At 54.4% G+C, this 21,859-nt stretch overlaps 2 protein-coding genes across 4 annotated transcripts in view; one reads left to right on the top strand and one right to left on the bottom strand.

Moving 5' to 3' along the window:
- nup160 (nucleoporin 160) overlaps nucleotides 1-3,286 on the top strand; it is a 19,924-nt gene extending 16,638 nt beyond the window's left edge. Inside the window, exons 31-35 of the mRNA XM_081699136.1 lie at nucleotides 122-223; nucleotides 306-447; nucleotides 2,652-2,777; nucleotides 2,879-2,974; nucleotides 3,061-3,286. Of these exons, the coding sequence (XP_081555262.1) occupies nucleotides 122-223; nucleotides 306-447; nucleotides 2,652-2,777; nucleotides 2,879-2,974; nucleotides 3,061-3,144 (550 nt within the window). The 3' untranslated portion in view covers nucleotides 3,145-3,286. The remainder of the gene's footprint in view (nucleotides 1-121; nucleotides 224-305; nucleotides 448-2,651; nucleotides 2,778-2,878; nucleotides 2,975-3,060) is intronic.
- Nucleotides 3,287-3,902: 616 nt separating this feature from the next.
- frs2b (fibroblast growth factor receptor substrate 2b) lies at nucleotides 3,903-21,859 on the bottom strand. Of its 3 annotated transcripts, XM_081699138.1 has the most exons (7): nucleotides 21,495-21,859; nucleotides 19,735-19,839; nucleotides 19,547-19,638; nucleotides 19,245-19,431; nucleotides 5,695-5,832; nucleotides 5,394-5,557; nucleotides 3,903-5,316 (listed from the first exon to the last, which is right to left on the bottom strand). In XM_081699138.1, exons 3-7 carry the CDS (start codon nucleotides 19,610-19,612, stop codon nucleotides 4,363-4,365), a joined length of 1,509 nt encoding a protein of 502 aa, XP_081555264.1. In that variant the 5' UTR covers nucleotides 19,613-19,638; nucleotides 19,735-19,839; nucleotides 21,495-21,859; the 3' UTR covers nucleotides 3,903-4,362. The 3 variants fall into 3 exon arrangements, with proteins under 3 accessions (XP_081555264.1, XP_081555265.1, XP_081555266.1); XM_081699139.1 differs by lacking the exon at nucleotides 21,495-21,859 and having other exon boundaries at nucleotides 19,735-20,736; XM_081699140.1 differs by lacking the exons at nucleotides 19,245-19,431; nucleotides 19,547-19,638; nucleotides 19,735-19,839; nucleotides 21,495-21,859 and adding an exon at nucleotides 6,035-6,955.

Here is a 21,859-nt window from a genome sequence, read left to right as displayed (position 1 = left end):
GATAATGAGTATAACGTCAGAGTTCTAAAAGTGTGCGCGTGTGTGTGTGCATGTGCATGTGTGTGCGCGCGTGCCTGTGTGCACACATCTGCCCACGTGTGCGCACACTTTTGTGCTGCAGGTGTATGAAACTTCAGTATGGAGGAGAACAGAGCCAGAACGAAGCGTGGAACTGGTTAGCAGCCAATCAGCTCCCGAGTTTGATCACCACTAAGGAGTCCAGGTGTGTGCTGGACCTCAGAATCTCATACACTCTCCGTAAGGAGTGTGTGTGTGCGCTGATGGACATTCTATTTGCCCTGCAGTGCGACAGATGAAGCCTGGAGACTTCTGGCTGCATACCTGGAGAAGCATCAATCCCAGAATGCTCAGTACCATCGTTGCGTCATCAACAGACTGCTGTCTCATGGCGTGCCAGTGCCTGACTGGTTGGTTAATGCCTGTAAGGTAAATTATGCTTTTTGACTGTGCCGTCTTTAATGGCTGAAGGGACATAAATCTGCCTGCAGGATGCGGCAGTTTAGACTGAGAACACCCAAACTCAGGTGTGCCAGGGAGTACTGACAGTACTGAGATTACTGATTGTGAGTGCTGACAGCAGCTGTGTAAGGATGCAGATCTGATGGGGTGAACAAACTGGCTCTCCTGTTGCCCACTAAGACAAAGGTTTGTTCGGCTTAACTAACTGAACTTGGTTAACTGTCATGTTACAAACTGAAATTGGCTTAAAAGTATTTTCTAGTTATGACAGTCAGGATTATCACAAGTCCTAAAGGTAGATAAAAACCAAATCAAACAAATGAGACCAACATTACTCATTTGTCACTTTTGTAATTTATTTATTGAAGAAAAATGATCAAGTATGTGAACCTTTAGGATTAACAGATGAGATGAGAATGTTTTCATCTTTTGAAGATGAAACGAGTCAGGTGTTGTTGGTGATGACGATCAAGTTTTAAAGAACAGAGACCTAGCAGAGTCTGACCTTCACAACACACATTTGAGGAAGTGTAGCATGGCCTGAACAAAGACCTTAGAAGAGGAGTTAATGATGCTCATCAGGCTGGAGAAGGTGATGAAACCATCTCTAGAGAGTTTGGACTCCAGCAATTCACAGTCAGATTGTGTACAAATGGAGGAACTTCAGGACTCTCCCTAGGAGTGCTTGACCCATGAATATCACGCCAAGAGCACAGCGAGGTCATAAATAAACCGCAGTTAACATCTAAACAGCTAAAGGCTTGTGAGTTCGAGTTCACCGTCAGAAGAGTGAACAACAGGGGTGTGCATGGCAGGGCTGGAGGAGAAGGTCTGCCCTCCAGAAAGCCACGGGAACAATGTTTTGGTGACAGCTGAGACCAAGGTAGATTGTTTTGGTTTAATGAGAAGCATTTTTTTTCGAGAAAGGAAAACGCCACATTCCAGCATACACCCTAATCATCCCTTCTGTGAAACATGGAGAAGGTGGTGTTATGGTTTGGGCCTGTTTTGCTGCATTTGGGCCAGGACGGCTTGCCATGATTTAATCAAACAATGAATTCTGAATTATACCAGCAAACTCTAAAGGGAAAATGCCAGGTCATCAGTTAATGAACTGAATCTCAGGAGAACGTGGGTCATGCAGAAAGAAAATGACCCTAAACACACGTCGCTCTACTAAAGAACCGCTAAAGAATTGGAATGGAATGACCGAGTCAGTCCTGACCTTAATCCAACAGAAATGTTGTGGAAAACCTGAAAAACAGGAAGCAGGAAATCCACATAACAGAGCTGTTTTGTACAGATGATTGGCTGAAATTCCTCCAAGCTGATGTGCAGGACTAAACAATTACCAGGAACATTTAGATGGTAATTGCTGCATGAGGCGGTCACACAGATACGGAAATTAAAGGTTCACATTTATCAGATAATTTGCAGTGCGGAAGATGGTGCTCTGTACAGAAGGTCCTGAACGGGGTGCCCCATAAATCAAATATAATCAGACATCACAGACCCATATACCATATGACATTTTCTATATAATCAAATGTAATCAGATATCTCAGGCCCATATACTATGACATTACATCATTTATATGGCACGGCCTAATTTCTAACGTAGATCAGAAATCGTGGGGGGTGAAATCAGTTAATTTTTATTTTGAAAAGACGTCTTCACAATTAAGCACTTACCAATTTGTACCTTCCGTAAAACTGTCTTGTAATGTTAGCAATATTAACAACCATTGTCTGGAAATAATGTGTAGGCTGTCTTGCTATTGGTGACTATTGAACAACACTAGTTAATGCAGTAATGTTTCTAGATTAACGTGGCATCTTCAGGGCACTAATCTGGATTAGGCCTCCTGATGTATGCATTTGTGTGACGTCATTGGCCCCCCAGTTTTTATTTATATATATATATATATATTATATAAAAAACTGATAAGTGTACGGTTGGACTACTGCAGCCAGCCACTAGAGGGCAGCAGTGGCATTTCGGCCTCCTACTCCTGCAGTCACTGCAACGCTGCACACAGGTGTAGGCGTCTTACATTTATGTAAAATGACTGCTGAGACGTGGCCATGTTAATCTCGCGCAGAAACATCCAAACAGTACAGTGAACAGGAGATGATGGTGATGGTGGCTGTGTTGTGTGCTTCCTCTGCAGGAGGTTGATGCGGCAGCCCTGCTGCGCCTGTACCTGAACTACGACCTGCTGGAGCCCGCCGCCGAGCTGGCCATGGAGTACATTGATGCTCTGCTGGGAAGGGGACACCAGTATTTTGGTGTAGAGGTGAGTCCCTGCAGCTGTCCTCCGTTTCAGTCCTGCCTAGAGAAGCTGGAATGTGACGTGAGTGGTCACTGTACGCGTGTGCTATCTCGCTGTCCCTGCAGAGACCGCTGTCTGCGACGGCTCCCCTCGTCTGGCTGCCCTACACCTCCATTGACCAGTTACTGCACAGTCTGAGCACAGGCCTGCCCCACAGCAAGGTAAGCGTGCGCCGGCCAGCGCAGCCGCGTCTCTGAACAGACTCCAGTGTGTTAACGAGGTGGGCGGCTCTTCTGTGTGTGTTCAGGTCTATGGGAGGCTGAAGATGAAACTACAGGAATACCACCGAGTGGTGGAACAGAGCACCAAACACCGGCTCCGTGCCTGCTGAACTTAGGCCCCCTCTGTCTGTTTAATTTTTCTATTACTTGACTGAATGAATATGCAGTTTTGTAAACTTTTATATGCAATTAAAATTTGTGTTTTCATTTTCAATCTAATTACTGCCCAATTAAACTATTAAAATAATTTGAGCTGGCCGTTAAGAGAACTGATTCAAGTGGCTGGGAAGTTGTTGGTGCAGCTCACAGGGCAACAGGCAGAGGAGCCACGCAATGACTGACTCCCAAGGAGCTACTGTGTGTTATAATAAACGTCACTCGGGCAGGGTGCGTGAGTTCCTCCATCTGAGACCAAGGCCATGGAGACATTGAATGATGTAAGATATTGGACTGAACTGACTCATCTGAGGAGTAATGGAGGTCTGATGCTGAACACAGTCAGGCAAAGCAGCATTAAGGAATTAAGTAACATTCGTTTCCATTTCTTCTATCTAACGTGTAGAAAATACTGAAAATGGACGTTTGGCTAAACTGCAGTACAGATGCTATTGTATTTTTAAATTCTATTACAGCACAAACACGCTCAGCCAATTGACTTCATGAAGCTGCTTTTCTAGTTTTGCTAGGCGCAAGTGCAGCATTGATGAACACTGAGCACATAATCCTGAAAGGACCTAGTGGTTCTGTGACTCGGGTAGATTAAAGGGAGATTAGGGAAAATGGCACCATTCAGGACTGGAACACACCAAGGGGGATCAGGGGGAGGGTACTCACCACAAGTCACACCCCATATACTTACAAATATGAATCAAACAAAATAGACTTTTATTGGGCTGAGTAGTGAAATCTATATGCAGTCACAAAAACCTCAGCTGTAGTGTACTGTAATGTCCCTGCTTCCTGCCATTACAACCTGTAGTGTAATTTCAGTACAAAAACAACCCCGAACCCACCCACTACCCCCAGGAACGCTTGATCAGTAATACTGATTTGTATGGAATGGACAAGGACTGTAGTCCAACCTTGTTATTAACATAATAAAACCACAATACACAGGCACTGGAAAATGAGTGTAAGGGGAGTAGTCAAATATTGCCATAGGAATAAAATGATTGTGTGGCAAAGTCTCCGTGTGCCCCTCACACACAGAGACGGAACGCCTCAGTCAACTACGTCACAACGTCCTACAGGCGTTCAGAAAGCTGACGTTCATCCGTGAGCCCACCTGGCCTGAGAGGAGAAGGCGCAGCAGGGGGTGGGGCAGGCGCTCACATGGGCAAGTCCACACTGTTGTGTCGTGTTTTCCTGGAGGTGCCATCGTAGCGTGGCAGTGCTTTCTGCAGGCTTGACATGGCGGCGGTGCGCTCCACGTCGATGACGGCATAGAGCTCCGTCCTACGTGTAGGCGTGTGGGGGAGGGGCGAGGTGGGTGTTTTGGGCGTCTGTGGGGCACTCGAGTCCGAGCCCCTCTCCGTCTCCACCTCGATGTAGTTGAGGGTGTGGCCCTCACATGGCCGCCGGAAATCAAAGCTGAACACGGACCGGTCTCTCCAGCGGGCTGACTCCACCTTCCCTCCACTGAGGGGCACAGTCACGTTCTCGGTGTTGATGTAGAGGTGCGTGGCGTCAGGGCTGTGCTGGCGGGGGTTGTGGTAGCCGTTGAGTGGCTGCATTTTGCCACGGGTATCGTCGTCCTCGTCGCTGGCCCTGGGGTCTTCCCGCAGTGGGGGCAGGGCGGGGAGGTTCTCGTAGTCCAGAAGGGCCGTCCTGCGCTGGGCAGAGTTGTTGATGTTGGCATCAGGACTAAGGGGTGGGGGGCGGTTACGCCGGCGGGAGGGGCCGTAGAGGGTGAGGGCGGGGCCGTTCGACTGCTCTGGGACTTCCTCCACCCTGCCACCTTCGGCCGCATCCGTGCCTTCCGGCCTGGGCGGAGCCGACACGCTACCTTCTGCGCTGTGGGCGGTGCTCAACGGCCCCTCCCCCGCACATGCGCATGACTTCTGCCCACATGACTCCAACTGCCTCTCCCTCGCCATGAGCTGCCTCTGCACAGGCGTGGGGCCCAGCACAAACCTCACACCCTCCGCTTCCAGCTGCACCCGCGGCCCAGGCTCTGGGGCCTGTAGGGTCTCGTCACCCTGCACACCAGCGGGACTGTGAGGAGCGGGACCGTCCCCATGCGGCTCCTCAAGGAGACCAGTGGTGTTTACATATGTATGACCCTGCAGAAACACAAGCAGCATATCATTACTGATGTCAGATCAGCCCCAGACCATTGCACTGACAACACAGCACTCACTCGCACAGTCTCGTCCGGCGCCAGCAGCGGGTGTGTGGACTCCTCCCCCACCGAGGGCAGGCGGGCACTGCCCACCGACGGGTGCCTGCTGGAGGGGTGAGACGAGGCATCCCCCAGAGATGGGTAACGCAGGCTACCGTTTGGCACAGCAGGGGGAGAAGCACCTGCAACGGACATCACGGCTATCAGACAAACACCACAAACTGCACAGCCCCGACTGGCCAGATAACCCTGTTTACACACTGTAGACAGGAGGGGATGATACTCTTACAGGTGAGGGTGTAGGGTGTAGTAATCTTACTGGTGGGGGTGCGAGGGGTCAGTGGGGGGTCTGGCTCAAACACAGGCTCCTCCACCACACTAATGCTGTTGTTGTGCATGATGTCCTGAAGCATGTTGAAGATGTCCTCCGCACGAGCACACTTAAATGCAAAGATTCCTGTAGCAGAACACAGACAGCAGAGGGTTAATGCCCACACCCCACACAACCACCATGCCATGCTCACTCACTACACTCAACACAACCTGATGATGAAAAACAAGACTAGAACACAAGACAAACTGCAACACCGCCCTGCACGGGCCTCCGCAAACAGGAATAGGGTGGGGGGCACAACAAGCCACCTTTAACCTTTACTCACCGCTTGGAGCCCAGGACCGAGGGCCCTGGCTCTCTTGAGCTCATCCTTTTGAAAGCGTGGGGTCAAAGTTAACAGTGTCTCATTAATCACCAGGAAAAAAGCTGCTCAAATTCAATTCCAAGGCACTGGGGTTCCTTAACTGTTCACAGAACAAACAACCATGAAGGGGCTTCAGGACCATCTGCACACTGTTTTCACAGCAGTGCGTAATTTAGTCATTAATTCACACTTAAACTAAAGATCTATATTCAGTTACCTTCATAGAAGCTGTGAAAAATGTGAAAATAGAGTGTCCTGAGCAGTCAGTATAGCAGGAGAACTAGATCCGTCTTCAATAATTAATGTAAAATCCTGCAAGTTCCATCTTTTCCTACCCTTGTGTTCATGTTGTACTTAAACAACTCTTGTATAGTGACTCTTGGATTCATGTGCTGGTTCCTCATAAAACTGATCTAAAAGGCCTGAACCAACCCAACCTCACTCCGATATGCCACGTTAACATAGCCTCAAACACACATCCATATAACCTTATAACAGAGTGGAAAAACAAGCTTATCTGATTAAATAAATCAGAAAACAGGTACAGACAGACATCACTTCAACACTTCCACAACCCAACATGAGCTGCAAGCCCAGAGCACTTCACACATGGTGGGAGAGAACTAATTACACAATCAGGACTACACAACTACACAAGTACTAATACATAATCACTAATACACAACCACTACCACAGAACTACTAATAAACAATCACTACTGCACAAATCTACTACACAACTACTACAGAATTACTAATACACAATTACTGCTACACAATCACAAATACACAATCACTTCTACAGAATTACTAATACATAACCACTATTACACAATCACAACCACAGAATTACTTATACATAACCACCATTACATACCAATACAGAATTACTAATACATAAATCACTAGTACACAACTACTAATATATTACTAATATATCCCTCCCTCCTTCTCCCACTCTCCTTTCTCTCTCTCCTCTCCCTCCCTCCTTCTCCCACTCTCCTTTCTCTCTCTCCTCTCCCTCCCTCCTTCTCCCACTCTCCTTTCTCTCTCTCCTCTCCCTCCCTCCTTCTCCCACTCTCCTCTCTCTCTCCTCTCCCTCCCTCCTTCTCCCACTCTCCTCTCTCTCTCCTCTCCCTCCCTCCTTCTCCCACTCTCCTCTCTCTCTCCTCTCCCTCCCTCCTTCTCCCACTCTCCCTCTCTCTCCTCTCCCTCCCTCCTTCTCCCACTCTCCTCTCTCTCTCCTCTCCCTCCCTCCTCTCCCACTCTCCTCTCTCTCTCCTCTCCCTCCCTCCTTCTCCCACTCTCCTCTCTCTCTCCTCTCCCTCCCTCCTTCTCCCACTCTCCTCTCCCTCTCCTCTCCCTCCCTCCTTCTCCCACTCTTCTCTCCCTCCCTCCTTCTCCCACTCTCCTCTCTCTCCTCTCCCTCCCTCCTTCTCCCACTCTCCTCTCTCTCTCCTCTCCCCTCCCTCCTTCTCCCACTCTCCTCTCTCTCTCCTCTCCCTCCCTCCTTCTCCCACTCTCCCTCTCTCTCTCCTCTCCCTCCCTCCTTCTCCCACTCTCCTCTCTCTCTCCTCTCCCTCCCTCCTTCTCCCACTCTCCTCTCTCTCTCCTCTCCTCCTCCTTCTCCCACTCTCCTCTCTCTCCCTCCTTCTCCCTCCCTCCTTCTCCCACTCTCCTCTCCCTCCCTCCCTTCTCCCACTCTCCTCTCCCTCCCTCCTTCTCCCACTCTCCTCTCCCTCCCTCCTTCTCCCACTCTCCTCTCCCTCCCTCTCTCCCACTCTCCTCTCCCTCCCTCCTTCTCCCACTCTCCTCTCCCTCCCTCCTTCTCCCACTCTCCTCTCCCTCCCTCCTTCTCCCACTCTCCTCTCCCTCTCTCCTCTCCCTCCCTCCTTCTCCCACTCTCCTCTCCCTCCCTCCTCCTCTCCCACTCTCCTCTCCCCCCTCCTTCTCCACTCTCCTCTCCCTCCTCCTTCTCCCACTCTCCTCTCCCTCCCTCCTTCTCCCACTCTCCTCTCCTCCCTCCCTCCTTCTCCCACTCTCCTCTCCCTCCCTCCCTCTCTCCCACTCTCCTCTCCCTCCCTCCCTCCTTCTCCCACTCTCCTCTCCCTCCCTCCCCCACTCTCCTCTCCCTCCCTCCCCCACTCTCCTCTCCCCTCCCTCCCTCCTTCTCCCACTCTCCTCTCCCTCCCTCCCTCCCCACTCTCCTCTCCTCTCCCTCCCTCCTTCTCCCACTCTCCTCTCCCTCCCTCCCTCCTTCTCCCACTCTCCTCTCCCTCCCTCCCCCACTCTCCTCTCCCTCCCTCCCCCACTCTCCTCTCCCTCCCTCCCTCCTCCCCACTCTCCCTCTCCCTCCCCTTCTCCCACTCTCCTCTCCCTCCTCCTTCTCCCACTCTCCTCTCCCTCCCTCCTTCTCCCACTCTCCTCTCCCTCCCTCCCTCCTTCTCCCACTCTCCTCTCCCTCCCTCCCTCCTTCTCCCACTCTCCTCTCCCTCCCTCCCTCCTTCTCCCACTCTCCTCTCCCTCCCGCCCTCCTTCTCCCACTCTCCTCTCCCTCCCTCCCTCCTTCTCCCACTCTCCTCTCCCTCCCTCCTTCTCCCACTCTCCTCTCCCTCCCTCCTTCTCCCACTCTCCTCTCCCTCCCTCCTTCTCCCACTCTCCTCTCCCTCCCTCCTTCTCCCACTCTCCTCTCCCTCCCTCCTTCTCCCACTCTCCTCTCCCTCCCTCCTTCTCCCACTCTCCTCTCTCCTCTCCCTCCTTCTCCCACTCTCCTCTCTCCTCTCCCTCCCTCCTCCTCCCACTCTCCTCTCTCTCTCCTCTCCCTCCCTCCTCCTCCCACTCTCCTCTCTCTCTCCTCTCCCTCCCTCCTCCTCCCACTCTCCTCTCCCTCCCTCCTCCTCCCACTCTCCTTCTCCCACTCTCCTTCTCCCTCCCTACTTCTCCCACACTCCTCTCCCTCCCTCCTTCTCCCACACTCCTTTCTCTCTCTCCTCTCCCACTCTCCTCTCCCTCCCTCCCTCCTTCTCCCACTCTCCTCTCTCTCTCCTCTCCCTCCCTCCTTCTCCCACTCTCCTCTCTCTCTCCTCTCCCTCCCTCCTTCTCCCACTCTCCTCTCCCTCTCCTCTCCCTCCTTCTCCCACTCTTCTCTCCCTCCCTCCTTCTCCCACTCTCCTCTCTCTCCTCTCCCTCCCTCCTTCTCCCACTCTCCTCCTCTCTCCTCTCCCTCCCTCCTCTCCCACTCTCCTCTCTCTCTCCTCTCCCTCCCTCCTTCTCCCACTCTCCTCTCTCTCTCCTCTCCCTCCCTCCTTCTCCCACTCTCCTCTCTCTCTCCTCTCCCTCCCTCCTTCTCCCACTCTCCTCTCTCTCTCCTCTCCCTCCCTCCTTCTCCCACTCTCCTCTCTCTCTCCTCTCCCTCCCTCCTTCTCCCACTCTCCTCTCTCTCTCCTCTCCCTCCCTCCTTCTCCACTCTCCCTCTCTCTCCCTCCTTCTCCCTCCCTCCTTCTCCCACTCTCCTCTCCCTCCCTCCTTCTCCCACTCTCCTCTCCCTCCCTCCTTCTCCCACTCTCCTCTCCCTCCCTCCTTCTCCCACTCTCCTCTCCTCCCTCCTTCTCCCACTCTCCTCTCCCTCCCTCCTTCTCCCACTCTCCTCTCCCTCCCTCCTTCTCCCACTCTCCTCTCCCTCCCTCCTTCTCCCACTCTCCCTCTCCCTCCCTCCTTCTCCCACTCTCCTCTCCTCCCTCCCTCCTTCTCCCACTCTCCTCTCCCTCCCTCCTTCTCCCACTCTCCTCTCCCTCCCTCCTTCTCCACTCTCCTCTCCCTCCCTCCTTCTCCCACTCTCCTCTCCCTCCCTCCCTCCTTCTCCCACTCTCCTCCTCCCTCCTTCTCCCACTCTCCTCTCCCTCCTCCTTCTCCCCACTCTCCTCTCCCTCCCTCCTTCTCCACTCTCCTCTCCCTCCCTCCCCTTCTCCCACTCTCCTTCTCCCTCCCTCCTTCTCCCACTCTCCTCTCCCCTCCCTCCTCCTTCTCCCCACTCCCCTCCCCTCCTCCCTCCTCTCCCTCCCTCCCCCACTCTCCTCTCCCCTCCCTCCCTCCTTCTCCCACTCTCCTCTCCCTCCCTCCTTCTCCCACTCTCCTCTCCCCTCCCTCCTTCTCCCACTCTCCTCTCCCTCCCTCCTTCTCCCACTCTCCTCTCCTCCCTCCCTCCTTCTCCCACTCTCCTCTCCCTCCCTCCTTCTCCCACTCTCCTCTCCCTCCCTCCCTCCTCTCCCACTCTCCTCTCCCTCCCTCCCCCACTCTCCTCTCCCTCCCTCCCCCCACTCTCCTCTCCCCTCCTCCCCCTCTCTCCACTCTCCTCTCCCTCCCTCCTTCTCCCACTCTCCTCTCCCTCCCTCCCTCCTTCTCCCACTCTCCTCTCCCTCCCTCCTTCTCCCCACTCTCCTCTCCCTCCCTCCCTCCTTCTCCCACTCTCCTCTCCCTCCCTCCTTCTCCCACTCTCCTCTCCCTCCCTCCCTCCTTCTCCCACTCTCCTCTCCCTCCCTCCCCCACTCTCCTCTCCCTCCCTCCCCCACTCTCCTCTCCTCCCCTCCCTCCTCTCCCACTCTCCTCTCCCTCCCTCCTTCTCCCACTCTCCTCTCCCGCCCTCCCTCCTTCTCCCACTCTCCTCTCCCCCCTCCTTCTCCCACTCTCCTCTCCCTCCCTCCCTCCTTCTCCCACTCTCCTCTCCCTCCCTCCCCCACTCTCCTCTCCCTCCCTCCCCCACTCTCCTCTCCCTCCCTCCCTCCTTCTCCCACTCTCCTCTCCCTCCCTCCTTCTCCCACTCTCCTCTCCCTCCCTCCTTCTCCACTCTCCTCTCCCTCCCTCCTTCTCCCACTCTCCTCTCCCTCCCTCCTTCTCCCACTCTCCTCTCCCTCCCTCCCTCCTTCTCCCACTCTCCTCTCCCTCCCTCCCCTTCTCCCACTCTCCTCTCCCTCCCTCCCTCCTTCTCCCACTCTCCTCTCCCTCCCTCCCTCCTTCTCCCACTCTCCTCTCCCTCCCTCCCTCCTTCTCCCACTCTCCTCTCCCTCCCTCCTTCTCCCACTCTCCTCTCCCTCCCTCCTTCTCCCACTCTCCTCTCCCTCCCTCCTTCTCCCACTCTCCTCTCCCTCCCTCCTTCTCCCACTCTCCTCTCCCTCCCTCCTTCTCCCACTCTCCTCTCTCCTCTCCCTCCTTCTCCACTCCTCCTCTCGCCTCTCCCTCCCTCCTCCTCCACTCTCTCTCTCTCTCCTCTCCCTCCCTCCTCCTCCCACTCTCCTCTCTCTCTCCTCTCCCTCCCTCCTCCTCCCACCTCTCTCCCTCCCTCCCTCCTCCCACTCTCCTTCTCCCACTCTCCTTCTCCCTCCCTACTTCTCCCACACTCCTCTCCCTCCCTCCTTCTCCCACACCTTTCTCTCTCTCCTCTCCCACTCTCTCTCCCTCCCCCCTCCTTCTCCCACTCTCCTCTCTCTGCCCTCTCCTTTCTCTCTCTCCGTCCCTCCCTCCTTCTCTCCCACTCTCCTTTCTCTCTGTCCTCTCCCTCTCCTTTCTCTCTCTCCGTCCCTCCCTCCTTCTCCCACTCTCCTTTCTCTCTCTCCTCTCCCACTCTCCTTTCTATCTCTCCTCTCCCACCCTCCTTCTCCCACTCTCCTCTCCCTCCCTCCCTCCTTCTCCCACTCTCCTCTCTCTCTCCTCTCCCTCCCTCCTTCTCCCACTCTCCTCTCTCTCTCCTCTCCCTCCCTCCTTCTCCCACTCTCCTCTCTCCTCTCCCTCCCTCCTTCTCCCACTCTCCTCTCTCTCTCTCCTCTCCCTCCCTCCTTCTCCACTCTCCTCTCTCTCTCTCCTCTCCCTCCCTCCTTCTCCCACTCTCCTCTCTCTCTCCTCTCCCTCCTCCTTCTCCCACTCTCCTCTCTCTCTCTCCTCTCCCTCCCTCCTTCTCCCACTCTCCTCTCCCTCCCTTCTCCAACTCTCCTCTCTCTCTCTCCTCTCCCTCCCTCCTTCTCCCACTCTCCTCTCCCTCCCTCCTTCTCCTCTCCTCCTCTCCCTCCCTCCTTCTCCCACTCTCCTCTCCCCTCCCTCCTTCTCCCCTCTCCTCTCCCTCCCTCCTTCTCCCACTCTCCTCTCCCTCCCTCCTTCCCCACTCTCCTCTCTCTCTCCTCTCCCTCCCTCCTTCTCCCACTCTCCTCTCCCTCCCTCCTTCTCCCACTCTCCTCTCTCCTCTCCCTCCCTCCTTCTCCCACTCTCCTCTCCCTCCCTCCTCCTCCCACTCTCCTCTCTCTCTCCTCTCCCTCCCTCCTCCTCCCACTCTCCCTCTCTCTCCTCTCCCTCCCTCCTCCTCCCACTCTCCGTCCCTCCCTCCTTCTCCCACTCTCCTCTCCCTCCCTCCTTCTCCCCACTCTCCTCTCCCTCCTCCTTCTCCCACTCTCCTCTCCCTCCCTCCCTCCTTCTCCAACTCTCCTCTCCCTCCCTCCTTCTCCCACTCTCCTCTCCCCTCCCTCCCTCCTTCTCCAACTCTCCTCTCTCCCCTCCTCCTCCCACTCTCCTCTCTCTCTCCTCTCCCTCCCTCCTTCTCCCACTCTCCGTCCCTCCCTCCTTCTCCCACTCTCCTCTCCCTCCCTCCTTCTCCCACTCTCCTCTCCCTCCCTCCCTCCTTCTCCAACTCTCCTCTCCTCCCTCCTTCTCCCACTCTCCTTTCTCTCTCTCCATCCCTCCCTCCTTCTCCCACTCTCCTTTCTCTCCTCTCCACTCTCCTTTCTCTCCCTCCTTCTCCCACTCTCCTTTCTCTCTCTCCTCTCCCTCTCCTTTCTCTCTCTCCGTCCCTCCTCCTTCTCCCACTCTCCTTTCTCTCTCTCCTCTCCCACTCTCCTCTCCCTCCCTCCTTCTCCACTCTCCTTTCTCTCTCTCCTCTCCCACTCTCCTCTCCCTCCCTCCTTCTCCCACTCTCCTTTCTCTCTCCTCTCCCACTCTCCTTTCTCTCCCTCCTTCTCCCACTCTCCTTTCTCTCTCCTCTCCCACTCTCCTTCTCTCCCTCCTTCTCCCACTCTCCTTTCTCTCTCCTCTCCCACTCTCCTTTCTCTCCCTCCTTCTCCCACTCTCCTTTCTCTCCCTCCTTCTCCCACTCTCCTTTCTCTCTCCTCTCCCTCTCCTTTCTCTCTCTCCGGCCCTCCCTCCTTCTCCCACTCTCCTCTCCCCTCCCACTCTCCTCTCCCTCCCTCCTTCTCCCACTCTCCTTTCTCTCCCTACTTCTCCCACTCTCCTCTCCCTCCTCCTCCTCCCACTCTCCTTTCTCTCCCTACTTCTCCCACTCTCCTTCTCCCACTCTCCTTCTCCCTCCCTACTTCTCCCACACTCCTCTCCCTCCCTCCTTCTCCCACACTCCTTTCTCTCTCTCCTCTCCCACTCTCCTCTCCCTCCCTCCCTCCTTCTCCCACTCTCCTTTCTCTCTGTCCTCTCCTTTCTCTCTCTCCGTCCCTCCCTCCTTCTCCCACTCTCCTTTCTCTCTGTCCTCTCCCTCTCCTTTCTCTCTCTCCGTCCCTCCCTCCTTCTCCCACTCTCCTCTCCCTCCCTCCCTCCTTCTCCCACTCTCCTTTCTCTGTCCTCTCCTTTCTCTCTCTCCGTCCCTCCCTCCTTCTCCCACTCTCCTTTCTCTCTGTCCTCTCCCTCTCCTTTCTCTCTCTCCGTCCCTCCCTCCTTCTCCCACTCTCCTTTCTCTCTCTCCTCTCCCACTCTCCTTTCTATCTCTCCTCTCCCACCCTCCTTCTCCCACTCTCCTTTCTCTCTCTCCGTCCCTCCCTCCTTCTCCCACTCTCCTCTCCCTCCCTCCCTCCTTCTCCCACTCTCCTCTCTCTCTCCTCTCCCTCCCTCCTTCTCCCACTCTCCTCTCTCTCTCTCCTCTCCCTCCCTCCTTCTCCCACTCTCCTCTCTCTCTCCTCTCCCTCCCTCCTTCTCCCACTCTCCTCTCTCTCTCCTCTCCCTCCCTCCTTCTCCCACTCTCCTCTCTCTCTCGCCTCTCCCTCCCTCCTTCTCCCACTCTCCTCTCTCTCTCTCCTCTCCCTCCCTCCTTCTCCCACTCTCCTTTCTCTCCCTACTTCTCCCACTCTCCTCTCCCTCCCTCCTTCTCCCACTCTCCTCTCCTCCCTCCTTCTCCCACTCTCCTCTCCCTCCCTCCTTCTCCCACTCTCCTCTCCCTCCCTCCTTCTCCCACTCTCCTCTCCCTCCCTCCTTCTCCCACTCTCCTCTCCCTCCCTCCTTCTCCCACTCTCCTCTCCCTCCCTCCTTCTCCCACTCTCCTTTCTCTCCCTACTTCTCCCACTCTCCTCTCCCTCCTCCTCTCCCACTCTCCTCTCCTCCCTCCTTCTCCCACTCTCCTCTCCCTCCCTCCTTCTCCCACTCTCCTCTCCCTCCCTCCTTCTCCCACTCTCCTCTCCCTCCCTCCTTCTCCCACTCTCCTCTCCCTCCCTCCTTCTCCCACTCTCTCTCCCTCCCTCCTTCTCCCACTCTCCTCTCTCTCTCCTCTCCCTCCCTCCTCCCCACTCTCCTCTCTCCTCTCCCTCCCTCCTTCTCCCACTCTCCTCTCTCCTCTCCTCCCTCCTTCTCCCACTCTCCTCTCTCCTCTCCCTCCCTCCTTCTCCCACTCTCCTCTCCCTCCCTCCTCCTCCCACTCTCCTCTCTCTCTCCTCTCCCTCCCTCCTTCTCCCACTCTCCGTCCCTCCCTCCTTCTCCCACTCTCCTCTCCCTCCCTCCTTCTCCCACTCTCCTCTCCCTCCCTCCCTCCTTCTCCAACTCTCCTCTCCCTCCTTCCTTCTCCCACTCTCCTCTCCCTCCCTCCTTCTCCCACTCTCCTTTCTCTCTCCATCCCTCCCTCCTTCTCCCACTCTCCTTTCTCTCCTCTCCCACTCTCCTTTCTCTCCCTCCTTCTCCCACTCTCCTTTCTCTCTCTCCTCTCCCTCTCCTTTCTCTCTCTCCGTCCCTCCCTCCTTCTCCCACTCTCCTTTCTCTCTCTCCTCTCCCACTCTCCTCTCCCTCCCTCCTTCTCCCACTCTCCTTTCTCTCTCCTCTCCCACTCTCCTTTCTCTCCCTCCTTCTCCCACTCTCCTTTCTCTCTCCTCTCCCACTCTCCTTTCTCTCCCTCCTTCTCCCACTCTCCTTTCTCTCTCCTCTCCCACTCTCCTTTCTCTCCCTCCTTCTCCCACTCTCCTTTCTCTCTCCTCTCCCTCTCCTTTCTCTCTCTCCGTCCCTCCCTCCTTCTCCCACTCTCCTCTCCCCTCCCACTCTCCTCTCCCTCCCCTCCTTCTCCCACTCTCCTTTCTCTCCCTACTTCTCCCACTCTCCTCTCCCTCCCTCCTTCTCCCACTCTCCTTTCTCTCCCTACTTCTCCCACTCTCCTCCCTCCTCCTTCTCCACTCTCCTCTCCCTCCCTCCTTCTCCCACTCTCCTCTCCCTCCCTCCCTCTCCCACTCTCCTCTCCCTCCCTCCCTCCTTCTCCAACTCTCCTCTCCCTCCCTCCTTCTCCCACTCTCCTCTCCCTCCCTCCTTCTCCCACTCTCCTTTCTCTCTCCATCCCTCCCTCCTTCTCCCACTCTCCTTTCTCTCCTCTCCCACTCTCCTTTCTCTCCTCCTTCTCCCACTCTCCTTTCTCTCTCTCCTCTCCCTCTCCTTTCTCTCTCTCGTCCCTCCCTCCTTCTCCCACTCTCCTTTCTCTCTCTCCTCTCCCACTCTCCTCTCCCTCCCTCCTTCTCCCACTCTCCTTTCTCTCTCCTCTCCCACTCTCCTTTCTCTCCCTCCTTCTCCCACTCTCCTTTCTCTCTCCTCTCCCACTCTCCTTTCTCTCCCTCCTTCTCCCACTTCCTTTCTCTCTCCTCTCCCACTCTCCTTTCTCTCCCCCTTCTCCCACTCTCCTTTCTCTCTCCTCTCCCTCTCCTTTCTCTCTCTCCGTCCCTCCCTCCTTCTCCCACTCTCCTCTCCCCTCCCACTCTCCTCTCCCTCCCTCCTTCTCCCACTCTCCTTTCTCTCTCCATCCCTCCCTCCTTCTCCCACTCTCCTTTCTCTCCTCTCCCACTCTCCTTTCCTCTCCCTCCTTCTCCCACTCTCCTTTCTCTCTCTCCTCTCCCTCTCCTTTCTCTCTCCGTCCCTCCCTCCTTCTCCCACTCTCCTTTCTCTCTCTCCTCTCCCACTCTCCTCTCCCTCCCTCCTTCTCCCACTCTCCTTTCTCTCTCCTCTCCCACTCTCCTTTCTCTCCCTCCTTCTCCCACTCTCCTTTCTGGCGCTCCTCCTCGCACTCTCCTTTCTCTCCCTCCTTCTCCCACTCTCCTTCTCTCTCTCTCCCACTCCCTTTCTCTCCCTCCTTCTCCCTCTCTCCTTTCTCTCTCCTCTCCCTCTCCTTTCTCTCTCTCCGTCCCTCCTTCTTCCCACTCTCCTCTCCCCTCCCACTCTCCTCTCCCTCCCTCCTTCTCCCACTCTCCTTTCTCTCCCTACTTCTCCCACTCTCCTCTCCCTCCCCTCCTTCTCCCACTCTCCTTTCTCTCCCTACTTCTCCCACTCTCCTCTCCCTCCCTCCTTCTCCCACTCTCCTCTCCCTCCCTCCTTCTCCCACTCTCCTCCCCCTCCCTCCCTCCTTCTCCAACTCTCCTCTCCCTCCCTCCTTCTCCCACTCTCCTTTCTCTCTCTCCATCCCTCCCTCCTTCTCCCACTCTCCTTTCTCTCTCCTCTCCACTCTCCTTTCTCTCCCTCCTTCTCCCACTCTCCTTTCTCTCCGTCCTCTCCTCTCCTTTCTCTCTCTCCGTCCCTCCCTCCTTCTCCCACTCTCCTTTCTCTCTCTCCTCTCCCACTCTCCTCTCCCTCCCTCCCTCCTTCTCCCACTCTCCTTTCTCTCTCCTCTCCCACTCTCCTTTCTCTCCCTCCTTCTCCCACTCTCCTTTCTCTCTCTCTTCTCCCACTCTCCTTTCTCTCTCTCTTCTCCCACTCTCCTTTCTCTCTCTCTGTCCCTCCCTCCTTCTCCCACTCTCCTCTCCCTCCCTCCTCTCCCACTCTCCTTTCTCTCTCCTCTCCCACTCTCCTCTCCCTCCCTCCTTCTCCAACTCTCCTCTCCCTCCCTCCTTCTCCCACTCTCCTTTCTCTCTGTCCTCTCCCTCTCCTTTCTCTCTCCCTCCTTCTCCAACTCTCCTCTCCCTCCCTCCTTCTCCCACTCTCCTTTCTCTCTGTCCTCTCCCTCTCCTTCTCTCTCCGTCCCTCCCTCCTTCTCCCACTCTCCTTTCTCTCTCTCCGTCCCTCCCTCCTTCTCCAACTCTCCTCTCCCTCCCTCCCTCCTTCTCCCACTCTCCTTTCTCTCTCCTCTCCCACTCTCCTTTCTCTCCCTCCTTCTCCCACTCTCCTTTCTCTCTCCTCTCCCTCTCCTTTCTCTCTCTCCGTCCCTCCCTCCTTCTCCCACTCTCCTTTCTCTCTCTCCTCTCCCACTCTCCTCTCCCTCCCTCCCTCCTTCTCCCACTCTCCTTTCTCTCTCCTCTCCCACTCTCCTTTCTCTCCCTCCTTCTCCCACTCTCCTTTCTCTCTCTCTTCTCCCACTCTCCTTTCTCTCTCTCTTCTCCCACTCTCCTTTCTCTCTCTCTGTCCCTCCCTCCTTCTCCCACTCTCCTCTCCCTCCCTCCTCTCCCACTCTCCTTTCTCTCTCCTCTCCCACTCTCCTCTCCCTCCCTCCTTCTCCAACTCTCCTCTCCCTCCCTCCTTCTCCCACTCTCCTTCTCTCTGTCCTCTCCCTCCTTTCTCTCTCCGTCCCTCCCTCCTTCTCCCACTCTCCTTTCTCTCTCTCCGTCCCTCCCTCCTTCTCCAACTCTCCTCTCCCTCCCTCCCTCCTTCTCCCACTCTCCTTTCTCTCCCTCCTTCTCCAACTCTCCTCTCCCTCCCTCCTTCTCCCACTCTCCTTTCTCTCTGTCCTCTCCCTCTCCTTTCTCTCTCTCCGTCCCTCCCTCCTTCTCCCACTCTCCTTTCTCTCTCTCCTCTCCCACTCTCCTCTCCCTCCCTCCTTCTCCCACTCTCCTCTCCCTCCCTCCCTCCTTCTCCAACTCTCCTCTCCCTCCCTCCTTCTCCCACTCTCCTTTCTCTCTCTCCATCCCTCCCTCCTTCTCCCACTCTCCTTTCTCTCTCCTCTCCCACTCTCCTTTCTCTCCCTCCTTCTCCCACTCTCCTTTCTCTCTCTCCGTCCCTCCCTCCTTCTCCCACTCTCCTTTCTCTCTCTCCTCTCCCACTCTCCTCTCCTCCCTCCTTCTCCCACTCTCCTTTCTCTCCCCCCATCTCCCACTCCTCTCTCTCCCTCTCCCCCCCCATCTCCCACTCCTCTCTCTCCCTCTCCCCCCCATCTCCCACTCCTCTCTCTCCCTCTCCCCCCCATCTCCCACTCCTCTCTCTCCCTCTCCCCCCCCATCTCCCACTCCTCTCTCTCCCTCTCCCCCCCCATCTCCCACTCCTCTCTCTCCCTCTCCCCCCCCATCTCCCACTCCTCTCTCTCCCTCTCCCCCCCCCATCTCCCACTCCTCTCTCTCCCTCTCCCCCCCCCATCTCCCACTCCTCTCTCTCCCTCTCCCCCCCCCATCTCCCACTCCTCTCTCTCCCTCTCCCCCCCCATCTCCCACTCCTCTCTCTCCCTCTCCCCCCCCATCTCCCACTCCTCTCTCTCCCTCTCCCCCCATCTCCCACTCCTCTCTCTCCCTCTCCCCCCCCATCTCCCACTCCTCTCTCTCCCTCTCCCCCCCCCCATCTTCCCACTCCTCTCTCTCCCTCTCCCCCCCCCATCTCCCACTCCTCTCTCCCTCTCCCCCCCCCCATCTCCCACTCCTCTCTCTCCCTCTCCCCCCCCATCTCCCACTCCTCTCTCTCCCTCTCCCCCCCCATCTCCCACTCCTCTCTCTCCCTCTCCCCCCCATCTCCCACTCCTCTCTCTCCCTCTCCCCCCCATCTCCCACTCCTCTCTCTCCCTCTCCCCCCATCTCCCACTCCTCTCTCTCCCTCTCCCCCCATCTCCCACTCCTCTCTCTCCCTCTCCCCCCCATCTCCCACTCCTCTCTCTCCCTCCTTCTCCCTCTCCTCTCTTTTCCACACCATTGTGGGTGAAGGCAGAAGCCGTGTGAAGCTCAGGGGTTTAGCACACTTTAATATCAGGCTTCAATACCTTGCCCGGTCTGGCAGCGGCGGCCGCTCTCAAAGGAGAAGAGGTTGGAGTCGTAGCCATAGCGACGCAAGCAGAGGTATGGCCACCTGACAGCATCACACTTGTGCGTACGGAGAACCAGCTCCTCTTCCGTCAGCTCCATGACGCCTGCGCCCAGCTCATTCCCATCATCATCCACGTTAACCACCTGCACACAGCCCCAACCAGCACCTACCTCAGTAACTCCAGCATACACAGGCAAACAACTGCAGGGCATGTACACACACACACACACACAGACAAAGTGATCATAGAACACCCACCTTAAATTTACTCTGGTGATTGTCAGGAACGGACTGCTTGTCTGGACAACTCCAACAGCTTCCCATGGCTTCTTCAGAGGACTGTTGGATGTCTGGAACACACACACATGACATCCCTTTGACTTTAAACAGTACAAACCAGCCAAAGCATTTAAAAGTGTCAGTAACACAGCTAAGAAGGCTCTCACCTAGACTCAGCCATCAGGGTTCCTGGTTCATTCCCCAGCACCAGACTGACAGACATTCTTCATGTGTACTGCCTCTAGCTGTGACAAAGACTCAACCTGCAGACACTGAAGGGGTGTTTACATCACTTCCAACCAAACCACATTTAGCCGGTGTGTATGAATATCATCAGCTAGGCATCAGCATTGTTCCCTGTATTCCTACAGTATTCTAGATCATTGGTATTCCGTACTTTAGCTTGCTGTACTATACTAGGATGTACACTATGAGTAAATGACAAAGCACTTTTGTAAGTAAATGCCATAAATGTAAATGTTGTATGAATATCGATGTTTATTCCTGGATATTCATTACACTGTTTCGACAGGATCCAAACAGTGCAAAAGAAACGAAATGGAACTTTATTTATATTCAACTTCACTTTTGTGAAGTTAAATATATGTTGACTTCAAAATCGAAAACGGAGTAGTTAGAATGGTGAACCCCAATGCCTATCGTCTGTAAATCAGAAGTTAAAAATCTGATCAAAACAGTAGACATTACGGTGTTTAAAAAATAACCTTCGATACCCAAAGGGAAGAGTGCGTCTTATTTAGCTGACCCAGCAAGCGTGCAACACCAACAGAATCTCGGAGATATTTGCCCCAAGACTAAGTGGTTGATCTTAAACGCCGAGATGGTTTGGAGAATGAAAAATTCCTGAAATATTTTCATAAAGCGCCCCTCCCTCCTGCTCGGAAGCTTACACGAACATTTTCTTGATCTCATTTGACGAACATATTTTGTCGCTGTCTCAAGAAAAAAATTACACCATCATGTCAACCCACAGTTGCAAAACTAAACATTAATTTAAAAAATCAGTCACGATAAAGGCATCTTGCAGTAGATGCTAAATTAGGTTAGCTAGCCTAGCTAACATGGTTTCTCGCACGTCACGAAAGTACTTTCTGAACTATCTTAGCTCTAACTACTCAGTATAAACCTACACGTTTAGAATATATATATATATATATATATATATATATATATATATATATATATATATATATATATATATATATATATATAATCACAATTAAGGTTGCTCAGGATAACACAATCGACCGTAAAACCCATGAAAACATCCGAGAAATTTCAATGATCTAGTTAACCAAACGAGTGTGTTTTAACTACTGCTGCGTTAACAGCGTTAGGTTATATCCTTAGTAAATTACTTTATGATACATAGTTACTTAACGAGCTAGCTAAGATAACTATGTGCTTCAGATTTTTGACCTCAAACCTTTTATTCAACTGCTTAATTGTTTGTACAGCTACCTGTCAAGTCAGTGTTAGGGCGCATATGCAAGGCTAACCCTTCACTTTACACAACAACCAACAATTTCGTGTGCTGAAGCTAGCATAGCCATGTTAGCTAGCAAAACAAAATCCTTCCTGTTCGTTTATCTTAGCGAGAGGATTGGTGTCAACGTTAAACTACAATACTGTAAGCTGGCTAGCTAACCTAGCCAGGGCGGACCGCTAGCCAGCTACCCTGGTATCTTATAACGTAGTTGTAGCGTCTACTTAACCCGACCTGCACACTGAAACGTCCCGGACGAGGCAGAGTTTACGCGGCTATCTTAGCTAAGCTAAAGCTAACAGCTACGCGCCGCTTCCATTATCTCTGTGAAACCGCTGTGAGAAACTTAGCTAGCTAACCAACGATACAATTAACCAAGCGATGAACCGGACAATAAATAAATAAAAACCAAATACTTACAGAGTTGTACTGCTAAGTTGGACCCGGTGTTCTTGGCGATGATTTCAGATGTGCCTTGTGTCGGTGTGTCTCATCCGTGTAGTACAGCTCGAGCTAACGGTCCGTTAGCATGTCGCGAGCTAATACTAGTCTTCAGCGCCAAAATGATAACTCCAACTAAACCGCAACGATTCCACAGATACTCAGCTAACCGCCAAAAACGCACGTCGATTCCCAGTTTGTAAACTCATGTTGGTCTGCTAAATATTCGTGGAAGGCAGCCGAATCACCATCATTTACTTGTTTGTTTTTCGTTAGTTCGAATCCCTAGAGTTGATGCGAGTCGGTGCTGTGTTAGCAGCTAGCTAGCTAGTTGGCTGGCTGAC

This window comes from Electrophorus electricus, chromosome 16 (genome assembly GCF_041902795.1).
Source record: "Electrophorus electricus isolate QZ-2024a chromosome 16, ASM4190279v1, whole genome shotgun sequence".
In the NCBI taxonomy this organism is placed as follows: domain Eukaryota; kingdom Metazoa; phylum Chordata; class Actinopteri; order Gymnotiformes; family Gymnotidae; genus Electrophorus; species Electrophorus electricus.
The sequence above is the reverse complement of the archived record's forward strand: the minus strand, read 5'-3'. Positions and strand labels throughout refer to the sequence as shown.

Excerpts from the sequence above, each read along its gene's own strand:
- frs2b (XM_081699138.1), bottom strand. The coding sequence starts at position 19,612 with ATGGGAAGCTGTTGGAGTTGTCCAGACAAGCAGTCCGTTCCTGACAAT. Across the intron at positions 5,833-19,244 it reads CCGCTGCCAGACCGGGCAAG|GAATCTTTGCATTTAAGTGT; the intron begins GTATTGAAGCCT and ends GTTCTGCTACAG. Across the intron at positions 5,317-5,393 it reads CGCCGGACGAGACTGTGCGA|GGTCATACATATGTAAACAC; the intron begins GTGAGTGCTGTG and ends GTGTTTCTGCAG.